The 16,505-nt window shown below is 35.8% G+C and overlaps 1 protein-coding gene across 1 annotated transcript in view; it reads left to right on the top strand.

The window, feature by feature from the left end:
* The window catches only part of Skel (DM13 and DOMON_DOH domain-containing protein skeletor), a 71,749-nt gene extending 60,404 nt beyond the window's left edge, over positions 1–11,345 (top strand). The window contains exons 7-10 of the mRNA XM_017610189.1: positions 4,745–4,929; positions 4,990–5,566; positions 7,114–7,307; positions 8,645–11,345. Of these exons, the coding sequence (XP_017465678.1) occupies positions 4,745–4,929; positions 4,990–5,566; positions 7,114–7,307; positions 8,645–11,203 (3,515 nt within the window). The 3' untranslated portion in view covers positions 11,204–11,345. The remainder of the gene's footprint in view (positions 1–4,744; positions 4,930–4,989; positions 5,567–7,113; positions 7,308–8,644) is intronic.
* The last annotated feature ends 5,160 nt before the right edge of the window (positions 11,346–16,505 follow it).

The following is a 16,505-nucleotide window of genomic DNA, read 5'->3' as shown; positions in this document are numbered from 1 at the left end:
TATAATTTGTCAACTTTTTGTTATTTATCAAGGATTGGTATTCGAGCACAGAAATCAAGGCGAATACATATAAGGTGGTATCGATTCAATAAATACAACAATTATTTGTATTTTGTTTTTGCTTTTAGCGGGCCATTGTCAAATTTCAGCTATTCTTCCTCGAATGATAAAGGGCGACAGAAAATACAAACACTCTCACGTTTTCACTTACTCGCTAACGAAATACAAAATTTTGACAATGAAACGCTACTCACAGCTGATGAAACAACACCACCTTATATAAATTCGCCTTGACAGAAATCAAAAGCTCTTTTCTTGATAAATTATCAAGATTGAAAATGCTATTGACAAATTGAAATTTTATGTGAAATGTATAAATTTTGTATATTAATTAGGGCTGTGCTTTGGAAAATGCTTATTTTCTTTTTTACATTCTGTATATGAAAAAAATTTTTCGTTTTAATTTTTGAAAACAGAAACTTTGTTTTCAAAGTATCAAGGAACTTTAACTACTTTATACGTATATAAAGAGTTGAAATGTTCATTACTCATTTTACTCGAAATGTTGATTAATCATAAAGCAACTTACTCTAATATTTTTTTTTTTGTTAATCAAAAATCTTGATTACTCGAGTAACTGAACTTTTGAGTAATCATAATTTCCAATTAATCGAATAATTGAGTTATTTACTTTATGATTAACTAAAATTTTAAGTAATCAATCGCACAGCCCTACTATGTACATAAATATACATATGTAGATGTATTTTTAATGACAATGTGTGGTCAAGACCAGGGACTGTAATCATTATAAGTAAAATAATCTAAACTAGTGAACCCGCATGGCGTTAAAATGCCCAAAATTTAATTTCAAAAACTTAAAATTTATTCCAAATGTTAGTCAGAGTTATAAGAGATCCGAGTGCCACATTTCATCAAAACCGTACAGCCGTTTCTGAGTCGCAAAGTACATGTTTTTATTTTGATCGAATTTTAAATCACCCTATACCGGTAGCAAAAGATCTTAATTAAAAAAATAAAACTTTAACATACATCTAAGGTCTCTAATTTGACTTCTTATTTGTAAAATTCCTTTACCAAAGGATTCTCAAATTAAAATCTTCTTAAATCTCTTTAGTCTGACAATGTGATACACATGTATTTCAATAAACTGATAAACTAGTTCGAATATGAATGTTCGAACAAGTGGCAACCCTCCTAAATAAAGGCCAGCAATAAATCCCTTTCAAACCCATTTCGCTTTACACTCATATTTTTATAATTCATCCAACATACTGAATAGTTTGAATGTAACTTTTTAAACACGTGGGGACTCTCTTCAAACATTCGAAATGCTCAAACTAAAGATTTCTTAAAATTCTTTCGTTTGACCACGGTATCTTTATATTTCATATATTTTTGAATTAGTTAATTAATAGACAGGTGGTAGCCCTCTTCAAAAGTATTTTCATTGTTAACTCTCCTTCACCGGAAATTGCGATACATATTTTAATTAACTGATGAATGAAGTGGAATTTTAATTTTCAAACATGTGGCGACCCCGCTCGATACAGTTCAGAAATAAAAAAAATTTTCAAACCCCCTTCGATTCAAACCTATATTTTTATAAAATAATTTAAAGTTAACTTTCTAAACAGGTGGCAACCCTCTTCCAACACCTCAAAAATATTCTTAGCGTTCAAACTAAATATTTCTTAACACTCCTTCGTTTGACATGCATATTTTGATATTTCGTATAACTTGTGTATAAGTAAACTAAATTCGATAATTTAAGCAGGTGGCCGCCCTCTTCAAAATATTTTTACACCAATATTTTCTGAAACACCCTTCATTTGGTACCCATATGGTGATACATATTTCTATTACCTAATATGATTTTTTAAACTGGTGGCAACCCTCCTATAGTTAAGTTAAGAAACGAGGATTTTCCAAAATAATTTTAATGGATTTTTTAAAATGTGGCAACTCTTCTCAAAAAAGTAAAACCTCATTGCATATCTGCAGTTAACGCGTTTTAATTTGACGCCTCATTTTAGAAAATCGAACGAACGGTGCGGATTTGGTGGCATTGATTATTTAATAATTTGAATTTGATTTTTCAACAGGCGGCAACTCTTTTTGAAAAACAAAAACCAGTTTGCACATCTACAGACCAAGCGCTTTAATTTGACATCTCATTTTTGAAAATCGAGCGAACGGTACAGATCTTTTATACTGGACAAAAATTCCCTTCGTGTATTATATATCGCACACCGTCTTCAAAAGAGTCACAACTCAAAGTACTACGATCGTCATAAAATGCGAAAAACTATTTCGTAGAACATGCTACTCATATGTATGGGTAGGGCGACTTTACCTTAGGTTTTTTAACAAATTATAACAAAAATTTGCTCCAGCTTTCGCTGAAAGGTAAACAAAAGCTCTGTGTACATTTTTAGCGCATAATTTCCAAAATGCCAAATTTCGAGTTGTGACTCTTTTGAAAACGGTGTGCGATATATAGATCAGCATTTAATCATTATTTTATGATTCTCATTTTATGATTTCTATTTTTGCCATCATAAATAATACTTATTTTATGATTTATATTTTTTCCATCATAAATAATGATTATTTTATGATATTTATTTTATCGCTCAGAGAAAAAAAATACTATTGATTTTTATTTTAAACCTAAATATAATGATTATTTTTTCAAGTTAAATACCCAGTAGAAATCGGTTGTATGCATTCATGAAGAATGCATGAATTAGTGTGAACAATTCATGCGTATTCATGCATTTAAAGTGGAATTTTTGTAATATTTTCAGTCTTGTACAAAAATTTTAGTGGACGGACGTGTTGTGCGATACTATTTTCAGCACAAACGGGCTTTTACAAGATATATATTGAAATGTATCAGAGAAGTAGCATTTACATATGGGGATACATATCTTGTAAGAATGCTTTAATACTGTTCCATTAATGCATTTTTGTAAGTTTGAAACATTAATACAGCCATATGCATACAGCAGTAGTACAAGTGTATGATTAGAGTACGCATACGCTCTGAGAAACCACGCGTGTTAAATGGAAATGAAGGTTCATTTATACTGGCATGTATACACAGCAGCAAGCTCATGCCACCAACAGCGATGTCGTATGCATCAAATTTCAACTGGATAGCCATAAACATACATACATACATACATATGTATACGCAACCCACTGAAATTTCGACATACAAATGTTGGGACTTATTCCTTTTACTAGGGTGTCGCTACCTCTAACAAGAATATGTGGGGAATGTCGCTTGTGCAGCTTTTGAGTTTTTTAAATAAACATCGGCATTAGAGATGGGCACGGGCCTAAATTTTCAGGCCCGGCCCGGCACGAGTGCAAAATCAACTTTCAAAAACACGCACAAGCCCGCACGTTAAGAAATAAAGAGCCAACTTTTATTGTATGTATATATCTTTTTTTGCTTTTCTCTTATCAAAAGAGTTTTAAAAATGTACTATTTTTTTGTACAAAAACAAAAGCCCATCTAAATTTTTAGTATTAGCAACGGGCTTTTTCGTGCCTTTTCGTGCTTTTATGAAATTTTACTGAACGCCCAGGCCCGCACGAGTTCGTGTTGAAAGCAAATATTCCGGCCCGTACCCGTCGGTCCCCTGCCAAAAGCCCGGCCCGGGCCCATCTCTAGTCGGCATACAAAAACGAAAGCGGACTGTGCATTTAACCACACGCACCTACCGACATGTATTTCAACCCGCTGAAGCTAGGGCATGAATCACGTAACTTTGAAACGATAGTCGTTCAAACGATACTGGCAAAACGATGTCTTCAAAACACTTGTTCATGTATTTGTGATGCTGTTACGTGTAACTGTTACTGTTGCGTGAAGCCAAATTGCAATCGAGATGAATATATTGCTGAAACGATCAAACACTTTTTGTTTTCATGACGCAGACAATCTCAACACGATATCGTGAAAACGATTGTCGTCATACGTGATTCATGCCCAGATCTTAGGTCCGTTCGACTCGTACACCCTCAAAGTTGCGATTAAATGTTGCAACATTGCGAATTTTTTGCCATTTTTTCGCAATTTACTCGAAATTTTGAGGGTGTACGAGTCAAACGGACCTCAGATTCGGATTCAGCGGGTCAAAATACATGTTGGGTGGTGGGTCTGGTTAAAAGCACTGGCCACTTTTTTGTGTACCGGTAAAATCGTTATTCTTAAGTGAAAAAATAAAACTAAATTTTAATTATTATTTTTGAGCGAAAAAATAAATATCATTAAATAATCAATAATAGTGATCGAAAAATAAAAATCAAATATTAATTATTGTTTTTAATTTTTATTAGTTAAAATGGAAAAATAAAAATCATTGTAGATTACAATAGGACGTACGAATACAAATAGGTGAGTATAGTTAATATTGTTTTACGACGCTTGCAAATATTGATTTTATGGTTGAAAGTTAAAAAAATAATGATTATTTTCCATCCCTGGTCAATACACTGTGCACAGGTAATAGCACCAGAGCTTATTGTTTACAAGCGACACGTATTTTGTTGTTGATTTTGGTCTCTAAAATGTCAAAATAGGCAAACAAAATTTAACAATTTAAAGACCAAAGGCAAGAAAGAAATCCAAAGCACTGCTCTGCTGCCACTAACTTTTCAATATCTCTTGTGTGGGGCTATAAAATTTTGTAATTGATTTTCCCAACAGATACCAACGAATACATGTCCTTCGGCGTTTCACAAAATCCTGAAAAAAGCATTATGATTGGCTCTGATGTTGTAGTAGCTTGGGTTGAGAAAGATTCTGGTAAAGGCTTTGCAGTGGACTATTACTTGGGCGATAAGTCACAATGTTCTGGTGGACTTGGAGTTTGCCCAAAAGGCAATATTCAGGTTAAAAATCTCACCCGATAATAAGAAAGTCAATTTAAACATAAAATTATTTAATCGTAGAATGAAACAAACTCAATACGTCTACTAAACGCTGCTTGGGTTAATGGATATTCTATTGTTACATTCCAACGTTCTCTGCAATCAAATAGCATGTTTGATGTCCCGATATTGGTAAATAATTCTCAGGCCATCGTATGGGGTATCGGCCCACTTAATGAACGCCACGAAGCCTCATATCATACTCATTACACACGCTTGACAACTCGTATTGATTTTGGTCGGCAACCTATTTGGAACTGTCCATCGCCCGAAGGCAACAAACCAGCTGACGAGAGTGATGAAGACGAAGTCGAAAGTGGCCAGGGTTACCCGTCGTCTACAACTTCGAGTCAAACTAGTTTGGAGTCTGAAGAAGAACATTACAATACTCCGCAGGCGCTGCAAAGTGCGAATAGGCGTCAAGAACAAGCGCATCAACGGCCTCAATCGCACTCACGTCCCGTACCTACACCGAAAGTGTCGAACACTAATGGCGCATGGGACATTCCAGCTATAGAATGCTATGAACCAGAGGATGGTGTATTTTATGCACAAATGGGTCCAACAGGTGGAAAACATGGCTACTCAGCTATAACTGGTAACATACATACATAAGTCACAAAAATTTAATCTACTGTATACTTATATGCTCATACCCTGCAAAAAACGTAACTAATCTGGGATGACTTCGGGATCAATCGGAAAGGTACATGCGACTATTACCAATTTGGTTCTCCGGATATAGATTTTTTGCTTGAGTGTGTCCTACAAAGAGACTACTTGTGCACCTTTATACCCGAACGGATATGAGAAGCAATTAGTCACTTTTAAAAAATAAGAATAATAAGTTGCCACAACTGAGATTCGAACCGTGGATCTCTTTGTTGCTGAGCCAATGTATTGCATCCCAACGCCGCATGTGAAAACCTGGTGATTAAGTGCATAATATTCGGGACTAATTGAGTAGTTAATGCCCAATTGCATCCCACGGAAAGTAATCCCTGAATACACTCTTTAAAGATTAGTCGCACAATTGTTTGCAGGGCACAATGTACATATGTATGTATGATTGTGTATACATAAGGTGGCCGGTATTTTTAAATTTAAAATTTTATTAGATTCCACCCACAAGATTTGCTGAATATTTATGAAATAAAAAGTTATTTGTACAAAATCTGAGGTTAATGGGGTAACGGTAAGGCGGGCTCAAAGTTCATTCAAAAAGCGGTGGCTGAGTGCGAAAATCTACACAGTTCTGTAGTAACGGTTCTTTAGAAAACCATCTAATGTGAACAAAAATCTAGTCGACTTGTTTTATATGGGGACCTGAAATTTTGTAGTACTAATTTTTCTATGAATTTTTACTAATTTATTAATTAAAATTGTTAAATATTGGCCACTCTAATGCATATACATATATATTTATCTACATTCATAAGTCGAGCTCAAAATAAAACCGACGAATATCGTAACTAATATCAAAATATCTCAGTCGGTAAAGGTTGGATTTCAAATAAAAAGCTAACTGATTTATCTATCTAATTATAAATTAGCAAAAATCAAAAGGGCAATTCATCTAAACGCGTAAAAGCCTCGTAACCACGTAAACCTTGTAAACTTACTTAATTTTGTAGGGAAAATCGGTTCATTTACGCGGTTACGAGGATACTTATACATACATATAACATACTTTGATAGATATGGTAATGTAAATGGTGATTGCATTTGCATTCGCTTTTCGCTAGTTTTGCGATTTTAGATAATAAAGGTAATTGACTACGCAAATTTTTACTGGAATAATTTATGCTAGATTAAAAACGAAACACTAATAATAACTAAAAATGAGTTGATAATAGTAAAATTGAGGGCATAACCACTGAATTTTAACACGACCGATGTCCTACGAAATTCGTATCTTACCAATTCGCATATTTATCTAAAAAATACGAATTCATCATTTGTGTGCATACCCGCTTTTTCGGTGGGAAATTTAGAAGCGTATTACCGAACCATACGATAACATTTCTTCCTTCAAACCTTTTTCAGAGGTGAAACTTTTTGCTGGTAAGGTGATATTCGTCGTTTTTGTTCTGAGTTTCAACTAAAACACATGTTTATTTATGTAAATATTTGTGCATTTTGTAGGCCACGTTGGTTGGGGTATATCATGGTATATTAACGGTTTATTAATTCCTGAAATTCACGTTGTTCGCGGCAAAACCTATACGTTTGTGGTTGAAGGAGGTATAGATGCGGATATACCTGCGAAATACCATCCATTCTATATCACCGATGACCCTGTGGGTGGCTATGAACATAAACTAGAGGAAGAAAAAAAGGTGAGTTTAAACAATTTTTGTATTCATATCTGCCCTTCAAACACAAATTTTGTTCTGAAAAAAATGTGTTTGAAGGGCAGATAAGTTTTAAAACCTACATAAAAAAAACGCCACAAAATGAGTTTGAAAATGACAGCTGGTTTAGAAATCTGTTCAATTTTTTATGAAATTATGGGGCGTATTCTCGTTTTCGTACGAATCGAAAATATTGAAATTTACCTATAACCTTCTATACAAAAATTTCAAAAGAATACGCCTCATATTAAAAAGTTATTTTCATGAGCGGTTATCATTGTAAGTTGATCAATTTAAGCCAGTAGTTATATCTACTAGCGATTCTATTTTGATTTTTAGTTTATTCATCAATGGGCCCGTTTCTAAGACGTAGCTGTAGCTAAACTGTTGAGTGTTTGTTTAAGAAACGCACATTTGAGTAGTTCCACTCAGCTCAACGGTTGGCAACTTTACGCCATATTTTCCATCATAAAATTATTTCGCTACATGAAGTCAAGAATTTATATATGTAAAACAAAAATGATGTTTCCCTTCCGTCAGTTTTCATAGAAAATTCAAATAAAAAATAACTTGTCTGTAAATTGCTAGCGAAACTGGCTGTTAATAAAATAAAATACACGTACAAATACATATATTAAAAATGAAATAAGAAAAACTCGATTATAAATCCTGTGCTATCCATGTTTTTGGCTTAATATTTTTTTTATTTTTGTGCGGTTTTATTTAATTTTGCTTGTTTACAAATGGTTTGGCAGTTTATGTATCATACCGTTTCTAAGACGTAACTGTTGAACTCAACAGTTGACAGCATTTCAGCAACAGTTGAGGTAAACAGTTGCGTCTTAGAAACGCGCCCAATGAAATTTTATTTTTATTTTTCGAGCTAAATAATTTTATTTTTTTTTTTTTGTTTTGGACATTTTTTATCTTAAAAGGCCATACAGACGAATCCAACCGAAATTTCAATCATAATTATTTTAATTTTTTATTGGTTAAAGACGAAAAATATTAATCTTCAAAGACTATAACAGAATATTGAAAGAAAACTATGAGTCGATAGAGTTTTTTGCAAAGCTTAGAACATGGTTTTTAAATTAAAATTTGAAAAATAATGATTATCTTTCATCCCTGACTATTTTATGTTGTATAGAATTTTTTTTTTTGTCATTTATAAGGCAGAATTTAGAAAGAATATCTCAAGCCTTTTAAAATTCTCCACAAAATTTCCTTTTCGAGATAACGCGATTTTTCATTTCGATTGAAAAGTTAGCTATTAATTTACTTTTCACTGAACAGTTATTATTATTTTCTTCGACTTACAGGGTGTACGCATATTCGCTGGTGTGCATCGTTCTCGTTCTGGGCAATTGACGCCAACTGGGGTTGGTCGTCTCTGCAACTGGACACCGGATGTTGATGGCCCCTTGGCTGATGATTTTCAATCATTTGGGGCCTATCAACGTACATTGACTTTAAAATGTGATCCCGGTGAACCCGGCGTTATTACTTGGACTCCGGACCGTAATACACCAGATACTGTTTATTACCAGTGCTTCACTCATCGTTATTTGGGATGGAAGATTCACGTACATGATTTTTGCGATGATTCACGTTTCATTGCATCGGCATCGAAGAAATACGAGGTTCGCGTACCATATCACGCTCCCGGCGATGGCGATGATATCGCTGCTGAGGCATCAATTCGTCACGAAACAAAGGTCAGCCCCAACGATAATTTTTTATTGAAGCACCAAACAGATTTGATTAAAAATCATAATATGAATGGAACACCGCCAAAATTGACATTTGAAATAACAAAATCATCGGAAATTACTAAACTGATTTCAGATGGAATCCGGGCTGCAGAAGCTCTCGAGGAGAGCATACTAAGGAACACCAACAACCACAACCGAAATGTCAACAACAATAAGAATATAAACCATATTGCTGCTAAGGTCCCGATGCGAGGTTTACCTACCAATAAACAACAAGAGCAACTGTCAAATACGAGTCCGACAGCAAGCATCCAAATGAATGACATAGAAGCTGCTCAAGGACAAATATCGTTTGAACCACGTATTACCACATCCGTACCGGAAACATTACATGGAGAAAATCATATCCAATCATATCACAAAACTCCACAATCATTGTTACACATTAACTCTAAAAAAATATTATCGTCCACATTATCATCAACACCTCTTCATCATCATATGCATCACCATTCACATCACCATCTAAATAATCTTACTAATATTGCATTGCAATCACAGAAAACAATAGGTCTCTCAGAGTTTCTCCGCCCACCACATAATGCAGCTCTTTTTCATCCAGTCAAATTACCAGGACGTCGACCATACATTGGACCAATAAAGAAGGTGCCAGCCACCAGGACTGTACTTCCGCAACAGTTACACCGCATACCACATCCTCCCATACAGCCCATACCACAACCTTCTGTTATAGTCAGTCACTATCACAAGCCGGTGCCGAGCCTGCTGAAACCATTTATCAAAGAAAACCCACTTCCAATTCAACCTATAGCAGCGTCCGTATTATTGCTGGGTCAACCAGCAAGTTTAAGCGGCTTACGTAAAAACGACCCTGTGCTCCTGAATCCAAAACCTAGTTCTGTCATACCTGTGCCTTATATTGATGTGGTACCCAAAAAATCAATTCAAAATCTTATCAGTGGAAATGGAAGTGAAGATAAGAATAATATTTTTCAATCGCTTTCGCTGCCAAATCAAGTGCTTGAGAAGTCCGATCCACTTTCTGTACCAACAAACATCTTTAAGAAAAATGTGGATACACAAGATGTCAAAGAGAACCCTTCTTCGCTAGATATTGCCACTATGAAGCCTGCCATCAATAATGGTTTCAAACCTGATTCGGTGGTCGTGGAAAGTGGCTTTCGACCAATTTTGCGCAAAGACGGCGGCTCGAAACTACCCAACATAGATCAAGTGGCACATCGGCGTGAGGATCCAGGATTAGAGATTGATGAGGTTATGGAAACAGACACACTTTTTCTAACAGCCCAAAAAGATACACAAACTCAAAATTTCGAACCAATGTTTATCCCGTCGCCACTAGATAGCACTAATGTTACTGTAATAATACGAAATGTTGGCTCGTCTTCATCTAGTCCACAATTAAAGGTGCTTGATGCAAAGATCATAGAAAATATGCCCGCAGTTGCCAAGCTTCGCAACGCGACAATAGAGGAGATTTTGTTAGAACTAAGAGAAGACGAGCGTTTAGATGACAATGTTACAAGTAAACTAGATGAAAATGTTACGAATTTACCCGCAAATGAAAGTGTCAAACCGGAGGAAGCTTATTCTAGTGAACAACAGAACAAAAATACATCCGAATTGTACGTGTTGGATAGTCTGTCCGAAATGGAGGCTATCGATGAAGAAGATGACCGCGAAGCTCAGGCGGCAGAACGAATAGATACATACTACCTACCACCAGATAACCGCAAAATACCACATGCCAGCTTACCGAGCGGTGCCGTTGTTACATTTGATGGTAAATCTATTGTAGACGGCAATTTAGTTTTGCCACCCAAATTGGAGGCACTAGAAGAGCCCAGTTCACACCGCCAAGCACACGGTCTCTCCCAAATTGAACAGCTCATACGAAGTACACCCCAAGTTAGACCGTTTCGAGGGGAAATACCGCAACCCGTGGCTGAGTTTCTCTCGAACGAACGTTCAAGAAATAGAGCCTCCGGCACCGGCTCTGGTGGTATAGTCGGTGGTACAGGGTCTGGAATTGGCGGTCCATACTTGCCTTCGACCTCACTTTCACCGCCTCGAGTGCACTCAACCAAACTGCAAAAATTAGACGAATCGGCTTTTCGGCACTAGCTTTACTACAAAGGTGGATGGAGATATTTACGTACACATGTACACACATAGGTACCATAGAAGCGTCCTTTAATATTACTATTGATAAAATTAAATAAAATTGAAGAAATTTCTTAGCGTAAATAAAATGAGGCAAAATACTCTAAAAGCTAAAAGCTATGTATACACATAATTGTTGTTTTTTTTTCATAAATTCTGCAGTTTACTAAAGCTCGCAATACATTTCCATGCGAGCGTGAGCATGAGCGTTCACAAACCCAGCAAAAAATTATATAAGCAGTTGTAAGAAATAATGAATAAGCTTGCGGCGCTTGGGGAGGTCTTTCCCAATTCTGACGAATCCGGTGGTATTACTCAACGACATTTTACATAGCCGTATCAGTTTGGCGGGGATGCCAAATTCAGGCATAGTGACGTATAGGCAACTCCTTTTGGTGCTGTCGAAATCGGTTTTAAAGTCGACAAATAGGTCGATCCTTATATCACGAGTCTTTTCCAAGATTTGGCGTATTGTGAACACCTGGTCTATGGTGGATTTTCCAGGTTTAAAGCCACACTGATAAGGCCCGATCAGTTCATTATCGGTGGGCTTCAATCCTTGACACAATACGCTCGATAAGACCTTGTAACCTATGCTTAGTAGGCTAATCCCGCGGTAGTTACCGCGAATGCCGGGGTCGCCTTTCTTGTGGATTGGGCAGAGCACACTTAAGTTCCAGTTGTCGGGCATGCGTTCATCTGACCATATTCTGCATAAGAGTTGATGCATGCACCTTATCAACTCCTCACCACCGTACTTGAATAGCTCAGCTGGCAGGCTGTCATCTCCAGCAGCTTAGTTGTTTTTCAGCCGCGTTATTGCTATTCGCACCCCGTCATAGTCAGGTGGTGGAACATCGACTCCTTCATCATCGGCTGGGGCTCGGGTTTTTCTTCTCCACAACTTTCCGCGCTGCTACTATTCAGTAGGTGGGAAAAGTGTTCCCTTCATAATTTAAGTACGTTCTGAACATCGGTAACTAGGTCTCAATGGTTGTCCTTACAGGAGTATGCCCTGGTCTTGAAACCTTCCGTGTGTCGCCTAACTCTCTGGTAAACTTTTCGTGCATTCTTCCTGTCGGCCAGCATTTCAGGCTCTTCGCAGCAAATACGTCTCGCTTCCCTCTTCAGTTCCCTATAGCGGTCCCACATGGCGCGCGTTGGCACTGTAGGCGGCACCTTTTTTCTGCAGCTTCACGACACTTTGATATATTAACTATTGCAATAGGTGAAGTAATAACGAAGTTATTAGTCAAACTAAAAACTTCACGTTCACACTCGCATTGAACTGTATACCAAGCTTAAGATCGGTGTTACGCAAAAATTTTATTTTGGAAGCTGCGTGAAATTGTTATTGAAGTAACCCCGGAGAGAGCGAGTTTGGCTAGTGTCACGGTTTTGAGAAAATTTACTTTGAAATTTAAGTTCGGATTTGAGACGTTATTAGCTTTTATTACCCATATTTTTAAAATAAATATCGTAAATCTTTATCAGGAAATTAGCAAATGCTTGTCTTGATTTGCGACACCTGATAAGAACTTTTGCGTTGACCAATACAAAAATAGTGTTCAAATGTAAAAATTATTAGTTTAGGTTGAAGGGACTGAAGAACAAAACCTTCCTTACTCATAGGTCAAGAATAATAGCGCCGAGATAACACATGGTATATGTACATTAGGGTGGTCCAAAACAAGTAAAGTCAGAATTTTAATGCTCTCCCTTTTCTGGAGGGTTTGGCGGACCCATAAAATATAGTTACTATAAAACAAAATGGTTAGATAAATAATTGGGCAATACTTTGGGAATCTTCTGAAGAGGAACAGAGTTTTGCCGATCGAAAAATATTGATTTTCAAGAATTCCATACCATTTCTACGAAAAGTGATTTTTTCCCCCTTATAAAATACATGGAAAACTTTGAGCGCTTTGAGCGTCCTCTAAATATATTTTGATTTCAAAATAAAAAATAGGGGTATATTTGTTTAGGTATAGAACAATCCTAGGGGGTGAGAGCATAAAAATCCCACTTTACTTTTCCACATGTATTTTTAGAACACCCTAATGTACATACATACTAATCGCCTTTGATGCTTTGAGCTCTTATTTTCAGCTGTGAGCAAGTATTTTAAGGTTTGCCGCGTTTGTTTGTGCGTTCTATAATCCTGCTGTTCCACAGCCTTGATTTTCCTATCGTGTTCTTTCTAATTCATCACACTTCTTCTTGACATACCGATGACCCTTTGATGTGCCTAGGATATCTGTGGCACTTAAACAATTTTGAGCTTCTTTGATGGCATACTTAAAGGATAGGGCTTTATTAAGTCGTCTAAAAAGTAAATTTGTAGAGGGGTATCCAAATATCTTGAGTCCTGCGTCGTCTATGTTTTGGGTCCATTTTTTGCAGAAGCACTTTTTATCATAGTTAATATTCGTTAATCCGCTCGTATGATAAATACTGATTCTTTAAATATCTACACTCCAGTGCCATCTGTCAGCACCATTTTTTGCAAAAGTATATCTGATAGTGTCCGACCGAAGAATCGGCCTGGCTTCGGTATTCGGCCTATTCGGCTGGCTTTTTATCTTCGCCTTCGGCTTTCGGCTGAAAATGCCGAACAATTTGGCAATTAATTAATTTTACGACAGTTGTTGAAATTTTATTGTTGTTTCACATCTCTACCCCGTAGAAAATCTGACTAGCTCAGAACTACTACACCGACAGTACTACCTCCAGGTCAATACCCAAGCAATGCTTCCAACTGTCCAGTTTTGTACGGCGATGTCATTGGCAATTGTCGCCCAGTGCATTACTTTGCAACTAGATTTTAACCGGTTCCGTTGTAGACAGTTTTTTTTATAAGAAATTTTACATTATTATTTTGATGTTACGTCTGATGAAATTCAAATGTGGGATCACCTACAAAAGAACATGTAAACAAATAAGCAAATACATATGTAATGTTAAATAAAATAAATTTAGAAAATATAAAAATATCGGACAATTTTTTGGGTGAATCGGGGTATGAACAGGTTTTTTGTAAGGAATTAGGTGTGACTAATTTTTTTTATATTTTGCTTCAATAATTGCATAATGAGTTAAAAAAGATGCATATGAAATACAACTGCAACTAAAAGTACTGATTTTGTAACCCTGCCGTTTAATTTTTTAGAATTTTCTTTGTCGCATTTGCTTTCCTATATAGTGAATACAGTGAAAGCTCCGATAAGCGGACACCGATGGTCACCTACTTTTTGCCCGCCTATGGGAGATGTCCGGTTATGGGAATTTCGTAAAAAATAATCGTAAAGTTCAAATTTAAAAAATGTACGTTGCGGGGACTTAAATGAAATAATACTTATCTTTGAATCGATAAAAACAGAATGAATGGTAAATACATTGAAATTTATGGCGTTCTATTTTCTACCGATTAATCTCATTGCCCACCTCGCTCGAGCAGTAAGAAGAGGGCAATGAAAAGGCAACATTTTTTTTAGAAAAGAGAACATCTTTGGATTTGGACGTAAGTTTGTATGTTCTTGTGTGCAAGAGTAAGAGTAAAAAACAAAAATTCACGCTTATTAGAGCTTTGCGCCCGCTTATGGGAGATTTTTTTTTTCATAACTAGACAAGTTTGAGTGTCCGCGTCCGGTTATCGGAAAGTCCGTGTATGGGAGAGCATTTTGTACGAAAAAAACCAAAAATTGTGCGTTCCCAAGAATGTGTCCGCTTATAGGAGATGTCCGATTATTAGAGCGTCCGCCTATTAGAGCTTTCACTGTAAAACTATTTATTTTTATATGGAACAAAACCGCAACCAACTCCAAACAAAATAATAAAAGGAAAATTTTTAGCCACTTGCCACATTATTATACTAGAACTGAGTGTGCTACAATACTGCATACCCAAAACTTTCTAGGGAATCGAATTAAAAAAGCTCGAAATTTATACGAAAGCTTGTTGATTTTTTTTTTTAATGTTGCATAAAGTTTGAAATTTGAATTAACTATATTTTTTTTTTAAATAACTCCAATTTAAAAACAAAAAGATAATAATTATGAAAACTTGTCAAAATTTGCTGCGACTAAAATTTTTTCGACTACTGTATGTGTGTAAGTATTATATGTATGTACATTTTTTGTTCTTTATTTGTTACCTGACTTTACAAAAGTTTGGTTTGACTTATGAGTACATAGATAAATTACATTTAGAAATAAAATGAACAGAAAGACCAGCAATATATCAAAACACAAATTTGTTTGACAAAATTTCGGGCGAAATCGGGTAATTTCCTAGTTGAAATCAGGGAATTCTCAAAAATGAGTTGGCTACCCTGGTTGACTCTCTGTTTGTTTTCACCACACATTTTTGGAGATTTTTTTGACTCTCCTACTGAGTACCAGTGTTGCCAGGTCCCCGGCATGAGAAAACGTCCCTCTTGGTCTGAAAAAACGTCATTTTCTATCCCAAAATGTCTTTTCTATGTATGCACACAGAATTGTTCTTATTAAACTTTTATTGTATACAAACCTTACCAGCAATTGGAAGAGAATTTTATGGCCCATCGCCCGGATGTCACTGTTGGAAGTTATAAAAGCGATAGTAACTCATTTCACAAAGACAAAAAACATTTCTGTCGTTTTTCTATCTTCTTAAGAGGTGCTCGGACTCTTTGAAGTTTTAAAAATTAACAAGGCAAATATTGAAAGTTCAATCAAGTAAAATTATATTTTTGTATTCAAAATTTTTTTATAATATCGAATAACAAATAATAAAGTTACGTTTAAGTTTTAAACAGTGCGTTATTCGATTTATTATGTTATTGCCTTTTTACCATACATTTTTGGAACTGATTTTTAAAATGTTTAGTTGAAATTTCTTAAAATATAAGTGCGTTTGAGCTAGCAATCTAACCCGAAAGCAGGATGAAAAATGCGTAAGCAACTCTGCGGCTGTGGTTGCAAGCTCAGAGGTACCCAAAAAATCATACTAACTCTGGGATTCAGTAATTCAGTCTCATCTCAAGTCACTAAATTTGAGATTAGCAATTAGTGACTAGTTTTGTGACTTGCGAAGATTTGGGTATTCATAAGGAGAGAGTCACAAAAAGTTCACCAAAAATGTGTGGTTAAAGCAAACACAGACAATCAACTGAGTCCGGGTTCAAGTCCTCCTCGGCCGTAGAGGATTTTTTATTTTTTTTTTAGTATTTTTTTTTTATTTTTTTTTTTATCTTTAGATGTTAATGTTTTAAAAACAAAAACAA

The sequence above is a fragment of the Rhagoletis zephyria genome, unplaced genomic scaffold (assembly GCF_001687245.7).
Source record: "Rhagoletis zephyria isolate East Lansing unplaced genomic scaffold, Rhagoletis_zephyria_1.1 Rzeph_scaffold_00289, whole genome shotgun sequence".
Classification (NCBI taxonomy): domain Eukaryota; kingdom Metazoa; phylum Arthropoda; class Insecta; order Diptera; family Tephritidae; genus Rhagoletis; species Rhagoletis zephyria.
This window is presented reverse-complemented; position numbering and strand designations above follow the sequence as displayed.